At 49.6% G+C, this 18,048-nt stretch overlaps 1 protein-coding gene across 10 annotated transcripts in view; it reads left to right on the top strand.

The window, feature by feature from the left end:
• Positions 1–18,048, top strand: part of LOC144610509 (voltage-dependent P/Q-type calcium channel subunit alpha-1A-like) — a 398,212-nt gene that overhangs the window by 277,990 nt on the left and 102,174 nt on the right. For all 10 annotated transcript variants that reach the window (XM_078429269.1, XM_078429265.1, XM_078429261.1 and 7 more), the window contains 3 exons: positions 12,079–12,175; positions 14,113–14,273; positions 17,470–17,610. In XM_078429269.1, coding sequence (XP_078285395.1) covers positions 12,079–12,175; positions 14,113–14,273; positions 17,470–17,610 — 399 coding nt within the window. The remainder of the gene's footprint in view (positions 1–12,078; positions 12,176–14,112; positions 14,274–17,469; positions 17,611–18,048) is intronic.

Genomic DNA, 18,048 nt, shown 5'->3' with positions numbered 1-18,048 from the left:
GTCTCTAAAGTCTGAAGTCTAAAGCTTCATATCTTCCCATTATTCCTGCGGGATCAGCCATGGATCCCTAACCAGAACGGTATTCCGATTCTCCAGTTAGGAAGGTGCGTCGGCATCCAGTGAAACAGACAAGCTGCTCAGGCAAGCTGCTATCAAATGCCCAGCAGGGGCCGTGTCCATCCCAAGGCACACCAGCAGGCTCAATGGGAGAGGTGGCCATGCACAGGAGAAGTGGGCAAGAGAGCAATAAAGGAAACGTGACAAACTCAACTCAACTCAACGAGGGGCGCTGATGCGGAAGGTTTACCATTTGCGAGTGGTGCCAGTTCTCACCAGCTTGTTTCACCTGGCACCGGTTGGCACTGCATGTTGCAAGCTGAGGAAGCACGTCACCGACTCCACCAGTCGCCATTGGAGCCCTTTACGCTGCCAGCGTAGACAACCACAGGCGCGTGCCCAGGCTGGCATAGACCTCGGCGGTGCCACCTTGCCTTGGTTTTGGAGCTGTGCCTGGCTTTGACTCCCTCCTACCTTGGCAGGGGTGGCTTTGGCATTCCCACCAGAGATTTCTGAAGGAATGCCAAAGGGGTAACGGTGGTGGGGGTGGGGGGATTGGATCAGCCATGACCGAGCATTGGACTCCGGCATCCTGCATGACTGAGTTGCCAACGACCGGGAGATGTCGCCCGCGTTTTCCTGTTTAAATCACTTTTACCTTTCTCAACAGGAGGCCACCAACGCCGGAACTGGGGTCAAATCAGGATTCCACCGAAACGTAAATCAACCAATGCATCCGCTGTTGGGATTTATTAAAGACATTTATCGCACAATTAGTTACTCATTGGCATTGTCCTGGTATCAGAGGGTCCTCCTCATCTGTTTTTTAACTTTCAATTGCCTCCTCCATGTTTATTATTTTCATTACCTCATGCAGCATTATTCCCGTTGCCCGGCAACTGAGATGGATCGAGGCCTTGCCTTGGTCCGCTCGACTTCTCAATGCAAGTCATTCAGATGCAAGGTTAGGCCAAGGGGCCTGTCCCCCCCCCCTCCCCCCCCCCCCTCTCGGGTGGGTCTAACAGATCCCTGGGGCACTGCTTTGGAGAGATTCTGATCATCATTGGTCCTTCCCAACGAGACTAAGAAAGAAGCAATCTGGTTATTATTGCATTGCGCTTTGTGGCATCATCTTTGCCAGACCTGCATCCCACCTAACAACAATGATCACCCCTCAGAAGTAGGTGGGGGATTCTGAACTGGATGTTTAAGGTATTGGAGAAAGGAAAAGTCTACACCTTGTCCTTCAGCAGTTAGAACTACTACTACTGAGCACACAGGGATACCAATGTCCTTGGAGTGTGAAGGAAGACATTCTCACTGCCCCGAACACCTACATCCAGACATCCCACATCAATTCAGGAACGCCACAAATGTTCAAAGGCATTTCGCTATGTTGGCATTCATAGCGAGGGGACTTGAGTATAGGAGCAGGGAGGTTCTGCTGCAGTTGTACAGGGCATTGGTGAGACCACACCTGGAGTATTGCATACAGGTTTGGTCTCCTAATCTGAGAAAAGACATTCTTGCCATAGAGGGAGTACAGAGAAGGTTCACTAGATTGATTCCTGGGATGGCAGGACTTTCATATGAAGAAAGACTGGATAGACTCGGCTTGTACTCGCTGGAATTTAGAAGATTGAGGGGGGATCTCATAGAAACTTACAAAATTCTTAAGGGGTTGGACAGGCTAGATGCAGGAAGATTGTTCCCGATGTTGGGGAAGTCCAGAACAAGGGGTCACAGTTTAAGGATAAGGGGGAAGTATTTTAGGACCGAGATGAGAAAGTTTTTTTTCACACAGAGAGTGGTGAATCTGTGGAATTCTCTGCCACAGAAGGTAGTTGAGGCCAGTTCATTGGCTATATTTAAGAGGGAGTTAGATGTGGCCCTTGTGGCTAAAGGGATCAGGGGGTATGGAGAGAAGGCAGGTACGGGATACTGAGTTGGATGATCAGCCATGATCATATTGAATGGCGGTGCAGGCTCGAAGGGCCGAATGGCCTACTCCTGCACCTATTTTCTATGTTTCTATATGTGGATAGGACAAGGGGGGAACTCATTAAAGCTTACCGAATAGTGAATGGCCTGGATAGAGTGGATGTGGAGAGGATGTTTCCACTAGTGGGAGAGTTTAGGACCAGAAGGCACAGCCTCAGAATAAAAAGACCTACCTTTAGAAAGATGAGGAGGAATTTCTTTAGTCAGAGGGTGGTGAATCTGTTGGAAATCATCGCCACAGGTGGATGTGGAGGCCGAGAAGATGTTGGATATTTTTGAAGCAAAGATTGACGGATCCTTGATTAGTGCGGGTGTCAAGGGTTATGGGGAGAAGGCAGGAGAATGGGGTTGTGAGGGAGAGATAGATCAGCCATGATTGAATGGCGGAGCAGACTTGATGGGCCGAATGGCCTAATTCTGCTCCTGTGGCTTATGAACTAATGGAAATAGAAAATATGAGTGTAAGAAAGCCCCAGAAATTACTGAAGTAACTCAGCAGGTTAGACAGAATTTCTGGAATGCATGGAATGCATGGATGTTTCAGGTCGGGACCCTTCCTCAGACTAAAATATGAGTAAATAGCTTCTCCTGATCGGCCCACTGTTTGCCGGTGCGGGCAATTTGGGCTGAAGGGCCTGTTCCCACTCCAATCCATTCCTATGACTTGGATTGATTTCTCTGGAATGTTGCTGACAGGAGATTTGATAGAAGTATATAAAATTAAAAGAGTAGATAGGGTAGACATTCAGAGCCTTTTTCCCAGGGTGGAGATGACTAGCGGGTATAACTATAAGGTGAGCAGGGGAAAGTTTAATGGAAGATGTGCAGGGCAATTTTATGCCACGTAGGGTGGTGGTGGGGGCCTGGAATGCATTGCCAGGGGTTGTGGTGAAGGCAGATACAATAGTGGCCTTAAAGAGGCTTTTAGATAGGCATTTATTCACAAAATGCTGGAGTAACTCAGCAGGTCCGGCAGCATCTCGGGAGAGAAGGAATGGGTGACGTTTCGGGTCGAGACCCTTCTTCAGACTGGTGTCAGGGGGGCGGGACAAAGGAAGTGGAGACAGGAAGATAGAGGGAGATCTGGGAAGGATAGGCACATGGATATGCAGGGAACAGAGAGAGAGATATAGATCATGTGCAGGCAGATGAGATCAGTTCAGCTAGATATCATGTTCGGCATAAACATTGTGGGTCGAAGGGCCCATTCCTGTGCTGTTCTGTTCAATGCTCTGCAGAAAGGGCAGGTAGGCTAAGACAAGGTGGCCCTGAAGTCAGCACAATAGCCCTGACGTACTGAGGGAGCACCGGACTGGCAGGGGCGGCACCTTTCCCATGATGCCTCACTTCCATTTGATGCCAGGTTAGTCTCTGGGGGTAACGGCAGTGCGTTTTGCAGATGGTACAGACCACAGCCACAGGTGGAGCTGGAAACTCACGCTCAGGGCTGTGGGGAGAATGAGCCTTTCAGCTGGGCCGTGTTGTCCTGGATGGTGCTGAGCTTCTAGAGTGCAATTGGACTTGCACCCACTTGGGCCTTGAGGAGAGTGTTCCATCACCCTCCCTCCTTGTGCCTTGTAGATGATCGAACCCGTCGTAGATGTTCCCCATGTTGGGGGAGTCCAGAACCAGGAGGTCACACAGTTTAAGAACAAGGGGCAGGCCATTTAGGACTGAGATGAGGAAAAACTTTTCCAGCCAGAGAGTTGTGAATCTGTGGAATTCTCTGCCACAGAAGGCAGTGGAGGCCAATTCATTGGATGTTTCCAAGAGAGAGTTAGATACAGCTCTGAGGGCTAACTGAATCAAAGTGTGCGGGGAGAAAGCAGGAACGGGCAACTGATTTTGGATGATGAGCCATGATCAGATTGAATGGTGGTGCTGGCTTGTGGTGCCAAATGGCCTCCAATAGACAATAGGTGCAGGAGTAGGCCATTCGGCCCTTCGAGCCAGCACCGCCATTCAATGTGATCATGGCTGATCATTCTCCTCCACCTGCACCTATTTTCTATGTTTCTATGAATAACTTTGGATTGTTTGGTCACTCAACTGCAGGATATCCAGCCTCTAATCTGCTCTCCCAACTACAGTCAGTAGTGATAGGAACCAAACTTTTGAACCAGTACCGCCATATCTTTGACATTGTAGCCTTAACCACACAGATTCCTAGATACACCTCTGGTTTATTTCCACCTCTGGCCTTAATACCCATCTGACCGGCACAGTTGAGTTTCTGGTCAGTAGTGACCCCAAGTTATTGATGAAGGGAGGAACTCAATGAAAGTGATGTCCTTGAACGCTGAAAGTAAACAGTTAGGCTTTCACTTGTTGGAAAGGGTTATTGCCTGCCACTTTTGTGATGCATATGTTGGGAAAGACATTCTTGCCATAGAGGGAGTACAGAGAAGGTTCACCAGATTGATCCCTGGGACGGCAGGACTTACATATGAAGAAAGACTGGATAGACTCGGCTTGTACTCGCTGGAATTTAGAAGATTGAGGGGGGATCTTATAGAAACTTACAAAATTCTTAAGGGGTTGGACAGGCTAGATGCAGGAAGATTGTTCCCGATGTTGGGGAAGTCCAGAACAAGGGGTCACAGTTTAAGGATAAGGGGGAAGTCTTTTAGGACCGAGATGCGAAAGTTTTTTTTCACACAGAGAGTGGTGAATCTGTGGAATTCTCTGCCACAGAAGGTAGTTGAGGCCAGTTCATTGGTTATATTTAAGAGGGAGTTAGATGTGGCCCTTGTGGCTAAAGAGATCAGGGGGTATGGAGAGAAGGCAGGTACGGGATACTGAGTTGGATGATCAGCCATGATCATATTGAATGGCGGTGCAGGCTCGAAGGGCCGAATGGCCTACTCCTGCACCTATTTTCTATGTTTCTATGTTCTTGCCACACAACAGCCCAGGCCTAGGTCCTGCTGAATGGGCTGCTTCTAAGGTTGCCAACTGTCCCGTATTAGCCGGGACATCCCGTATTTTGGGCTAAATTAGCGGCCGCCATTGGTGGAGCGGGAGCACGTGGCCGCTGGCTGGGTGAGGTCACGTGGGGCGCGCGGGACGGTGACGACACCTTGTCCCGTATTTGGGAGTGAGGAAGTTGGCAATCCTAGCTGCTTCATCTAGACAATAGACAATAGGTGCAGGAGGAGGCCATTCGGCCCTTCGAGCCAGCACCGCCATCCAATGTGATCATGGCTGATCATTCTCAATCATCTGCTGAGATGTTGCAGATGAATTGAACACAGTGCAACCATTAGAATCAACCTCCATTTCTGGCCTTACAAAGGTCACTTGATGAAGCATTTCGAAGGTAGTCCAGGACACTGCTCTGAGAAGCTCCAACATCGATATCCCGGGGCTGTGATTGTAGACTTTGAAGTTCCAAGTTCACATCCTTCACTTAGCGTCTGCCATCTTTGGATCCACATTTATGCAGGCAATACTTTGACACAAATTTCGAAGTACCTGGGATTTAAACAACGGCTTGTGTCCGACATCAATGGAAGTAAAATGAACTCAGTTGACTTAATCGTACACTAAATTTTTAAACCTTGCTTTCCACGATACCCAACTGGAATCTGAGTCGGCTGGCATTGGGATGGTCTCATTGCTGATTCCCTTCATGGTCAACTCTGCCCATCCCATGAGCAGGATGGCTCGCAGTGTGAAGTAACAGAGAGCTGCCTTTGCTTTTGGCCCTGTATTCTGGAGACTGGCTACCTTTGCTTTTGGCTCTGTATTCTGGAGACTGGGAAGAGCTGGGCGACCGGGAGGGGATTGTGGGTCATTCAAATGCTCTCTCACACACAAATCTTCAACTTACCACCGGCCGGCAGGGTACTGCTCTGATACTTCACACTGGGGTGTTAAGGAATTATTTTACTGCCCTGTTTGCGTTGGATTGAAAGACCATCTTACAATCTGCACCAAGCCATTCCATCTAAAGTTTGTATTTTAACCTGCCAAACCAATAACCGTGGCATTTTCTCCAGTTTCCCTCGACTGATAGATGTGGCGTTGGGTAAGATGTTGTTGCCTGGTTTCGGAATGGTCTCTGGATAAGACATGAGTTGGGGCGCTGCATATATTTGCACCGTTGTTGGGGGGTGGGGGTGGGGGGGGGGGGGGGGGGATGGTCACAGTAACGAAGTGTGGGCGTCACAGTGGCACCAGGGGTAACGTTGCTGCCTCGCAGCGCCAGGGACCCGGAGTTCGATCCTCACCTCAGGGTGCTAATGTGTGGAGTTTGCACGTTCTTCCTGTGACCAGGCGGGATTAGACAATAGACAATAGGTGCAGGAGGAAGCCATTCGGCCCTTCGAGCCAGCACCGCCATTCACCGTGATCATGGCTGATCATTCTCAATCAGTACCCCGTTCCTGCCTTCTCCCCATACCCCCTGACTCCGCTATCCTTAAGAGCTCTATCTAGCTCTCTCTTAAATGCATTCAGAGAATCGGCCTCCACTTCCTTCTGAGGCAGAGATTCTCCTATGTCTTCCCACATCCGAAAGACGTGAGGGTTCCTAGGACAATTGGCTTCTATAAATTGCCCCTAGTGTGCAGGGAGTGGATGAGAAAGTGGGATAACATAGAACCTGTGTGATCAATGGTCCGCTTTGGACTCGATGGGCCGAAGGGCCTGTTTCAACGCTACATCTCTTAAACTAAATAAACGATTGGAAGATAGGAATAGGAATACTTTATTAGGCAATAGACAATAGACAATAGGTGCAGGAGGAGGCCATTTGGCCCTTCGAGCCAACACCGCCATTCAATGTGATCATGGCTGATCATTCTCAATCAGTACCCCGTTCCTGCCTTCTCCCCATACCCCCTGACTCCGCTATCCTTAAGAGCTCTATCCAGCTCTCTCTTGAATGCATTGTCTCACATGTGACCAGGCACAGTGAGATTCTTTGCTTGAATACCCAATGTATACAATAGCAGCCACCTACGGCGCTGGCAAAGTTATTTTCAGGAGTATTTCTCCCCTCCAGAGCTGTAATTGGGGCCACCATTGAGTCCAATGTCTACATTACCTGCTGTGCATTAAGCCCCAGATCCCTGTTTACCTGTTGAAATATCAGCAGGTAAATATGCGCTGGAGCACACAACCTAACGGAATAAAGGGATATGGGGAAAAAGCAGGATTGTGGATGATCAGCCGTGATCATATTGGGTGGCGGTGTTGGCTCGAAGGGCCGAATGGCCTACTCCTGCACCCGTTCGTTCTCTGTGTTTCTCACCTGGAGCAAAGGTGGTGAATGGGGTGACGGCGGCCTTCCCAGGTCCCCGTGTAGCGTTTGGGAGAAGATTCATGTTTTATCAAGAGACAGGCACAACCTCGGCAGCCGTCCAAAGCGGGCATCTACCTGGAGTACCTCAGGGGAGGTTGCATGCCCGAACCTTCAGTCGGATAACAAGGGGGAAACAGGAAACACAGGATACTGAACAGGCATCCGTGGTTTAGACGCTAACGATCACGGAAAAAACCCGCTGCTACCGTTGGTTTTAAGTTTGACTTCCAATTGAAATGCAACATGCATGCCAGTTGGTATTTCATTTGTGACACTCTTATTGTTGTGTTTTGTTTCTAACTGGAAGAGACGGATTATTTTTGCATTGCAAGGGCTGGATTACCTCACTGTCCTTCACCCTGGCCACTTGTGTGGAAATACAAGTGAACGGAATGGGTGTCGTAAAATAAAAACTCCCCGCTGTCCACCGATACTGTTCTGCGTCCACATCACAACCGAAGATGACACTGGAGGTTTCAGTCAAAAAGAAAACCCCAAACCTCTCTCTCTCTCTCCGCCGAAAATTGAATTGGAATCAGTTCGGTGTTCGATAATTGGGGTGATGTGAAGGCAGAGTTTATAGGGGGGAGAACTGGCCTGGTGTTTTTAAAGAGTTATTGTCAGGTAACCTGATTGGGGGGGGTCGAATGTTGAACTTATAATTGCGTGCTGGTTCCTGGTGAAGTTCCCCCCCTCCCAATCCATCCAGAGAAGAAGGCCGCTGCACTCCGGTGGTGGGGGCGGCTAATTCTCCCAGCGAACTTTGCAACGTAGCATGGCTAACATAACCGGAGTTTCCCCCTCTTCAGTACCCCTCCCCCCCCCCTTGTCCCTATTTGCCACCATGTCTGTTCTGCTCCTTCAAGGTTTTTATAACTGTGCTTCCTATTTTCTTAAGTCTCATTCTCCACTGTGCACGCAGTTCGTGTTCTAAGCTTTTGTGTCTTCTCTTCACACTAACTATCTTCTCATCTTTCTTCTCTGCTGGATCAGGAACCTCATGGGGTAATATATATATATCTGTTCTATTTCTTTGCAATACTGTCATCAGATTTGCACTGTGTTCCGTTCTTTTTCTGTGTTTCTCTGCCTCCGCCTCTCGATTTGAATTCTCCTCGTGTATGTATCTGTGTGCCTTCTGGTGAAATGATCCTGCTGCTGTCCCCGCTAAGTACAAGGTAATCTGCCATTGTGTTAGACTGGTCCACGCCCGATATAAAACCGAGGACACTTACTTCAATAGACAATAGGTGCAGGAGGAGGCCATTCGGCCCTTCGAGCCAGCGCCGCCATTCAATGTGAGCATGGCCGATCATTCTCAATCAGTACCCCGTTCCTGCCTTCTCCCCGTACCCCCCTGACTCCGCTATCCTTAAGAGCTCTATCCAGCTCTCTCTTGAAAGCATCCAGAGAGTTGGCCTCCACTGCCCTCTGCCCACTTCACCCCTGGTTCTGGTCGGTTACTGCACAAACGCCTCATTGGTGGTTATCTCGCGCAGGTCGGAGTGAGTAGAGGAGTGATTACATTTCGAAGTGGGGCCTTTTTGGACCAAGTTGAGCAGATCTAGTTGCTCAATCCCCCTGACTTTTTAAACCCTGACAACACGGCCATTGCCCCGATGCAGACCTGACCATTTTCCTTCAGCACAGCCGGTGTGAATTGCTAGCCCATTGTAAATTGTAACGCTCCCGGTGGTGCAGCGGTAGAGTTGCTGCCTTACAGTCCTTGCAGCGCCGGAGACCCGGGTTCCATCCCGACTGCGGGCACCGTCTGTACGGAGTTTGTACGTTCTCCCGAGATCTCCAGTTTCCACCCACACTCTAAAGACGTACAGGTTTGTAGGCTGATTGGCTTGGTACAAGTGTAAACTGCCCCGAGTGTGTGTAGAGTAGTGTTAATGTGCAGGGATCACTGGTCGGTGTGGACTCGGTGGGCCGCGCTGTAAACTAAACTAAATTTAAATCACAATGTTTTCCATCCTTTGACGTACAATAGACAATAGACAATAGGTGCAGGAGGAGGCCATTCGGCCCTTCGAGCCAGCACCGCCATTCAATGTGATCATGGCTGATCATTCTCAATCAGTACCCCGTTCCTGCCTTCTCCCCATACCCCCTGACTCCGCTATCCTTAAGAGCTCTATCTAGCTCTCTCTTGAATGCATTCAGAAAATTGCCCTCCACTGCCTTCTGAGTACAGGATGTGAAATCTCATCTACACCTTGAGCTGCCAAATTTGCATCATACCCTGCCCTGGAATACATGCACAGTATAGTACAGTATATACACAAGAACAGGCCCTTCGGCCCACAGTGTCTGTGCCGAACATGGTGCCAGGACCGTCTCTCATCTGCCTGCATATAATCCATATCCCCCCCATTCCCTGCATATCCACATGCCTGTCTTACAGTCTCTTAAATGCCACTATCATAGAAACATAGAAACATAGGTGCAGGAGTAGGCCATTCGGCCCTTCGAGCCTGCACCGCCATTCAATATGATCATGGCTGATCAAGGCTATTGTATCTGCCTCCACCACCACCAGCACATTCTAGGCACTAGCCACCCTCTGTGCAAAAAACTTTGCCCCTCTCACCTTAAAGTTGACCTTCCGGTATTTGGTTGTTACACCCAAAGGAAGAAGGTCCTGATGGACGTTTAAATGCTCAAAATGACGTTGCTGTAGATGGAACAACCTCAAACATGCTTTTGATCTGGCTGAGTTTGAGGCACCAGGTATTAATTAGTAAAACTAAGCACACCTTCCTCACCTCAACAGAGTGCTGATCTGAACAGGCCTGAGTGTATCATCAGCGTTCAAGGTGAAGGGGAAAATATTTCATAGGAATCTGAGGGGTAACTTTTTCACACAGAGGGCGGTGGGTGTATGGAACAAGCTGCCAGAGGAGGTAGGTGAGGCTGGGACTATCCCAACGTTGCAGAAACAGTTAGACAGGTACATGGATAGGACAGGTTTGGAGGGATATGGGCCAAGTGCGGGCAGGTGGGACTAGTGTAGCTGGGACATGTTGGCCAGTGTGGGCAAGTTGGGCCGAAGGGCCTGTTTCCACACTGTATCACTCTGGATGTGTGCAGTGCAGTCTTGTTAGGGTTGGTGCAGGTAGATAGACACTATTTTGTGATGGCTTCTGGCCCTTTGCAATGTAGGCAGCAGAAAGCATTTGTTTGAGAATAGTGTCATGTTCACATCCAGTCTTGTCCCCTTTGTGCAACCCTGCCTTGCCCGGCATCTGTTCGGGGGCGTGAGGGTCACTCTATTGCCACTGAATCTGAAGGTTCAGGGTTCAACAGACATAGCCAGGAAATTCAAAGCTGGCACCACAGGTGAGGTAATGCTACACTCTCAGGTGTGCTGTGTTTCAGGTGAAATGTTAAACCAAAGCTCTTTGGGCTCAGCGGTAGAGTTGCCGCCTCACAGCGCCAGAGACCCGGGTACGACCCTGACTACGGGCGCTGTCTGTAGCCTCCCTGTGACCTGCGCCCGTTCTCCCAGTGACCCCGTGGGTTTTCTCCGGACGCTCCGGCGCGGCGGTAGAGTTGCTGCCTCACAGCGCCAGAGACCCAGGTTCGATCCCGACTACGGGTGCTGTCCGTACGGAGTTTGTACGTTCTCCCCCTGACCGCGCGGGTTTTTTCCGGGTGTTCCGGTCTCTTCCCACCCTCCAAAGACGTGCAGGTTTGAGGGTAAATTTGCCTTTGGTAAGTTGTAAAATTGACCTTAATGTGTGTAGTTTAATGTGTCGCCGGTCGGCACAAACTCGCTGGGCCGAAGGGCCTGTTTCCGCGCTCTAGGCCTAAAGTCTAAAACCGATGTAGAATTGGTAGCCCGAAAGTCCCTCTTATTTATACTGCAAGGAAATACATGGAATAACATGAAATATCTGGAACACAAACTGAATAATATTATACAGGAATCCCCAGGTAGCCACACAATGCAGCAAAGATTACATTGCAAGACTGAAATGAATTTCTTACTGCTATGTTCTTTTTATATGAAGGCAAAAATCCTTACTGTCTTTTTAATTGGTTTCTCAAAGTCAAACGGTCTTCAGTCTAGAAGGAAGGGGAAATTCTTTAGGCAGCGGATTTCGTCAATGAAGGAAGGTGTCTCATCGACGAGGATTGTTCCTGGTGGAGCCTGTCCATGTGGGCAGATGGTTCATCGAAAGCTACTGTGCTTACGCTTCATAGAGCTAAGGCATTGAGCCACCTCAACACCTCTGAGCCCAAGGTAGTCAGGCCAATACAATTACAAACACAAAAAAACAAGATGGAAAATCAATCCTGGAGGTGCTGTGGTAAAAATATTGTGCTGTTACCACAGGAAACCAAGTCTTTTATTCTGTTGACCAGCACGGATGTCAAAGATCATGGGGAGAAATCATGGGAATGGGGTTTGGAGGGAGAGATAGATCAGCCGTGATTGAATGGCGGAGGGGGCTCGATGGGCTGAATGGCCGAATTCTACCCCTGTGATGTATGAACTCATGAACTTATTCCAGGTGTAGGAGCAAAAATACAGTGAACGTATTGACTCCAAGTAAGTTGAGTTGTGCTCCGGTGTGACTTGTTAGAAGTTGAGGTTGGTAGACGTGTAAAAAATCAGATGAACTCTTGCAAGCAGCTGCAAGACTGAGGTTGCCGTTGGTGTTGTTCCGTCAAGTGCTCATCCTCTATTGTTTCCTTGCCAGTGGGAACAAAGGGAAAGATCTGAATACCATCAAATCTCTGAGAGTTCTTCGAGTACTTCGGCCGCTGAAAACCATCAAAAGGCTGCCCAAGCTCAAGGTAACAAAGACAAACATCGCCGGAATGGAATGAATACTTTATTGTCACATATCAAAAATCTTCTAACCCACCACTCTATCTCCAGGTCCCTCAGGTCGGCCGACTTGGGGCTACTGACTGTCCCGCGGTCTAGGCTTAAGCTCAGGGGTGACCGCGCTTTTGCGGTTGCAGCTCCTAGACTGTGGAACAGCATCCCTCTCCCCATCAGAACTGCCCCCTCCATCGACTCCTTTAAGTCCAACCTGGCCCAAAACCTATTTCTACTCCCTAGCGTTTGAGGCCCTCTGAGGGGGCGCTGTGAACTGTTTATGTATGTGCTGTTATGTTTGTGTGCCATTGTCTGTTCGTTTCTTAATACCTGAACTGATGTACAGCACTTTGGTCAACGTAGGTTGTTTTTAAATGTGCTGTACAAATAAAATTGACTTGACTTGACTTGACTTGACTTGGGCACGGTGAGATTCTGTGCTTGCGTACCCAATGTACACAAATATCGGCCATCTATGGCGTTGACAATGTTACAAAGCACGCCGGCTCCCCGTTTTGTTCTCCCCCCTCCCACGATGGTTTCCCCACTCAGGGACCCCATTGTCCTTAGTTCTCCCCCCCCCCCTCCATTGTCCATTGTTCTCCCCCCACCTCCCTCACCTGGGGCCCCCCACCTCCCTCACCTGGGGCTCCACGCCGGGTCTTCCATCGTTCTTCCCCACGCTCTCATTGACCGTCGACCGCGGGTCGACCCGCGTGGCTTCACCGCCGCCGAGGCCCCATCAATAGAAAATAGACAATAGGTGCAGGAGGAGGCCATTCAGCCCTTCGAGCCAACACCACCATTCAATGTGATCATGGCTGATCATTCTCAATCAGTACCCCGTTCCTGCCTTCTCCCCATACCCCCTGACTCCGCTATCCTTAAGAACTCTATCCAGCTCTCTCTTGAATGCATTCAGAGAATTGACCTCCACTGCCTTCTGAGGCAGAGAATTCCACAGATTCACAACTCTCTGATTGAAAAGGTTTTTCCTCATCTCAGTTCTAAATGGCCTACCCCTTATTCTTAAACTGTGGCCCCTTGTTCTGGACTCCCCCAACATTGGGAACATGTTTCCGGCCTCTAACGTGTCCAACCCCTTAATAATCTTATACGTTTCGATAAAATCCACTCTCATCCTTCTAAATTCCAGTGTGTACAAGCCTAGTCGCTCCAGTCTTTCAACATATGACAGTCCCGCCATTCCGGGAATTAACCTAGTAAACCTACGCTGCACGCCCTCAATAGCAAGAATATCCTTCCTCAAATTTGGAGACCAAAACTGCACACAGTACTCCAGGTGCGGTCTCACCAGGGCCCTGTACAACTGCACACAGTACTCCAGGTGCGGTCTCACCAGGGCCCTGTACAACTGTAGAAGGACCTCTTTGCTCCTATACTCAACTCCTCTTGTTATGAAGGCCAACATTCCATTGACTTTCTTCACTGTCTTTCCTCACTTGGTGGGTCGAGGGCCCGTTTCCATGCTGTATCTCCACAACTACACTAAGCAGTAATTATGCCTCAGTGAAATGAGGTGGTGCGGTGGTAGAGTTGCTGCCTCACAGCGCCAGAGACCCCGGGTTCCATCCTTACTCTGGGTGCTGTCCGTACGGAGTTTGTACGTTCTCCCCGTGACCTGCCTGTGTTTTCTACAGCATCTCTGGTTTCCTCCCACGCTCCAAAGACGTGTAGGGCTAATTGGTTTGGTGAAAATTGTAAATTGTCCGTAGTTGGTGTAGACAGTGTTAATGTGTGTCAATGTGCGGGGATCGCTGGTCGGCGCGGTCAAAGTGAGCCAGCGCTGCGTCTCTAAACTAGACTAACACTACAAACACTCTGCTCGGAGCTCGTTTAGCATAATGTCTTTGTTGATGTGGTTAATTTTGTTGGTGTCTTTTTCCAGGCTGTCTTTGATTGTGTGGTGAACTCTCTGAAGAATGTCCTCAACATCCTCATTGTATACATGCTCTTCATGTTTATCTTTGCTGTGGTGGCGGTGCAGCTTTTTAAGGGCCGGTTTTTCTACTGCACTGACGAATCCAAAGAGTTTGAGCGGGACTGCAGGTACTTGGTTGCATGTTTAGCACCTAACCGGACATAGAAACATAGAAACATAGAAAATAGGTGCAGGAGTAGGCCATTCGGCCCTTCGAGCCTGCACCGCCATTCAATATGATCATGGCTGATCATCCAACTCAGTATCCTGTACCTGCCTTCTCTCCATACCCCCTGATCCCTTTAGCCACAAGGGCCACATCTAACTCCCTCTTAAATATAGCCAATGAACTGGCCTCAACTACCTTCTGTGGCAGAGAATTCCACAGACTCACCACTCTCTGTGTGAAGAAATGTTTTCTCATCTCGGTCCTAAAAGACTTCCCCCTTATCCTTTGACTGTGACCCCTGGTTCTGGACTTCCCCAACATCGGGAACAATCTTCCCGCATCTAGCCTCTCCAACCCCTTAAGAATTTTATATGTTTCTATAAGATCCCCCCTCAGTCTTCTAAATTCCAGCGAGTACAAGCCCAGTCTATCCAGTCTTTCTTCATATGAAAGTCCTGCCATCCCAGGGATCAATCTGGTGAACCTTCTCTGTACTCCCTCTAAGGCTAGAATGTCTTTCCTCAGATTAGGAGACCAAAACTGCACACAATACACCAGGTGCGGTCTCACCAAGGCCCTGTACAACTGCAGCAGAACCTCCCTGCTCCTATACTCAAATCCTCTTGCTATGAATGCTAGAGTTGGGTCCCTGTAGTGGGGGCCGGGGGCAAGAGGGGAGGTGAGAGGGGAGAAGGGGGCACCTCTGTGTTCTATCCTGTCAGCAGTCGCTGAAGGAGGCAGAGTGCGTCTGGCAGAGTTAGTGCGGCACGGTGGCCCAGCGGTAGAGTTGCTGCCTTACGGCGCTAGCAGCGCCAGAGACCCTGGTTCGATCCCGACTGCGGGCGCTGTCTGTACGGAGTTTGTACGTTCTCCCCGTGACCTGCGTGGGTTTTCTCCTGAGAGCTTCCGTTTCCTCCCACACTCCAAAGACGTGCAGGTTTGTAGGTTAATCGGCTTGGTATAAATTGTCCCCAGCGTGCGTAGGATGGTGTTAGTGTGCGGGGATCGCTGGGCGGTGAGGACTCGGTGGGCCGAAGGGCCTGTTTCCGCACTGTGGCTCTAAACTAAAAGCTGAAAGATGTGCGGTGTGGTACTGTGGCCCTGAGGAACAGCACCAGGGTAACTCAACATCTGTCCATTGCCATTCCAGTATACACTGGAATTTAGAAGGATGAGGGGGGATCTTATTGAAACATATAAGATAATTAGGGGATTGGACACATTAGAGGCAGGAAACATGTTCCCAATGTTGGGGGAGTCCAGAACAAGGGGCCACAGTTTAAGAATAAGGGGTAGGCCATTTAGAACGGGGATGAGGAAGAACTTTTTCAGTCAGAGAGTGGTGAAGGTGTGGAATTCTCTGCCTCAGAAGGCAGTGGAGGCCAGTTCGTTGGATGCTTTCAAGAGAGAGCTGGATAGAGCTCTTAAGGATAGCGGAGTGAGGGGGTATGGGGAGAAGGCAGGAACGGGGTACTGATTGAGAGTGATCAGCCATGATCGTATTGAATGGCGGTGCTGGCTCGAAGGGCTGAATGGCCTCCTCCTGCACCTATTGTCTATTGTCTATAAGAGTCATACAGCCCTTCAGCCCTTCAGCCCACCCTGTCCACACCAACCAGAATGCCCCATCTACACTAGTCCCACCTGCTCATGTTTGGCCCATATCCCTCTAAACCTTCCTATCCATGTAGCTGACCAAATGCCAGAGGAGGTAATTGAGGCTGGGACTATCCCATCGGACAGGTACATGGATAGGGCAGGTTTGGAGGGATATGGCCCAAGGGCAGGGAAGTGGGACTAGGGTAGCTGGGGCATTGTTGGCCGGTGTGGGCAAGTTGGGCCGAAGGGCCTGTTTCCACACTGTATCACTCTATGACTCTAAATGTTTTTAATGTACCTACCTCCTCTGGCAGTTTGTTCCATACACCCACCACTCTCTGCATGAAAAAGTTGCCCCTCATATTCCTATTAAATCTTTCCCCTCTCACCTTAAACCTATGTCCTCTGGTTCTTCATTTCCCTACTCACCCGATCTTATACACCACTGTGGGATCATCCTCGTCCTCCTGCTCTGCAGACAATAGACAATAGGTGCAGGAGGAGGCCATTCGACCCTTCGTGCCAGCACTGCCATTCAATGTGATCATGGCTGATCATTCTCAATCACGGCACGGTAGCGCAGCGGTAGAGTTGCTGCTTTACAGCGAATGCAGCGCCGGAGACTCAGGTTCGATCCTGACTACAGGTGCTGCACTGTAAGGAGTTTGTACGTTCTCCCCGTGACCTGCGTGGGTTTTCTCCGAGATCTTCGGTTTCCTCCCACACTCCAAAGACGTACAGGTATGTAGGTTAATTGGCTGGGTAAATGTAAAAATTGTCCCTAGTGGGTGTAGGATAGTGTTAATGTACGGGGATCGCTGGGCGGCACGGACTTGGTGGGCCGAAAAGGCCTGTTTCCGGCTGTATATATATGATGATGATATGATATGATATGATCAGTACCCCGTTCCTGCCTTCTCCCCATACCCCCTGACTCCGCTATCCTTAAGAGCTCCATCCAGCTCTCTCTTGAATGCATTCAGAGAATTGGACTCCACCTATTGGTAGATAGATGGCGTTTTGGGTCAAGACTCTTCTTGAATGGCCCCGACCTGAAACATCACCTACCCATGTTCTCCAGAGGTGCTGCCTGACCCGTTGAGTTACTTCAGCACTTTGTGTCCAAGTTACTGATGGTTTTTGGCTTTGGGCAGCTGATGATGACTCCTTAGCCATCGTTCAACTCTATTGCTTAATGGCAGCGATCGTCTAAAAGAACACCAGTCACAGCAGAAAATGTATTCATTGTACATTAAATGCGTTGAATGATTTTTCTAACTTGTTTTAATGCTGCATTGAAGTCTAAAGGTAGACACAAAATGCCGGAGTAACTCAGCGGGCCAGGCAGCATCTCTGGAGAGAAGGAACGGGTGACGTTTCGGGTCGAGACCCTTCTTAAGTCCGACCCAAAAGGTCACCCGTTCCTTCTCTCCACAGATGCTGCCTGACCCGCTGAGTTACTCCAGCATTTTGTGTCTACCTTCGAGTTTGAAGGTAGTTTTTTCCTACACATTGAAGACTAAAGCATGGTTTTGTTTCTCACTTCTCTGTTTCAGAGGGCAGTACCTTGTGTACATGAGGGAGAGTGATATTAAGGCGCAGAAAAGGGAGTGGAGACGATATGAGTTTCATTACGACAACGTGCTTTGGGCTCTGCTCACACTGTTCACTGTGTCGACTGGAGAGGGCTGGCCAGAGTAAGTATCCCTATTAAAGACCAACATGAGGCAATAACAGTACCCTCAATTCTTCAATGGTTTCTTTATTATCACTTGTACCTAGGGTTGCCAACTGTCCCCTATTAGCCAGGACATCCCATATACTGGACTAAATTGGTTTGTCCTGTACGGGACTGCCCTTGTCCCATATTAGGCCCGGGGGGGGCGCTGTAGGCCCGGACACTGTAGGCCCGACAGTGTAGGTCCGGACAGTGTAGGTCCGGGGACCGCTGTAGACCCGAACAGTGTGGGCATGGACAGTGTAGGCATGGACAGTGTAGGCATGGACAGTGTAGGCATGGACAGCGTAGGCCCGGACACTGTTGGCCCGACAGTGTAGGTCCGGGGGCCGCTGTAGACCCGAACAGTGTAGGCCCGGACAGTGTAGGCATGGACAGTGTAGGCATGGACAGTGTA

Source organism: Rhinoraja longicauda, chromosome 37 (genome assembly GCF_053455715.1).
Source record: "Rhinoraja longicauda isolate Sanriku21f chromosome 37, sRhiLon1.1, whole genome shotgun sequence".
In the NCBI taxonomy this organism is placed as follows: domain Eukaryota; kingdom Metazoa; phylum Chordata; class Chondrichthyes; order Rajiformes; family Arhynchobatidae; genus Rhinoraja; species Rhinoraja longicauda.
The sequence above is the reverse complement of the archived record's forward strand: the minus strand, read 5'-3'. Positions and strand labels throughout refer to the sequence as shown.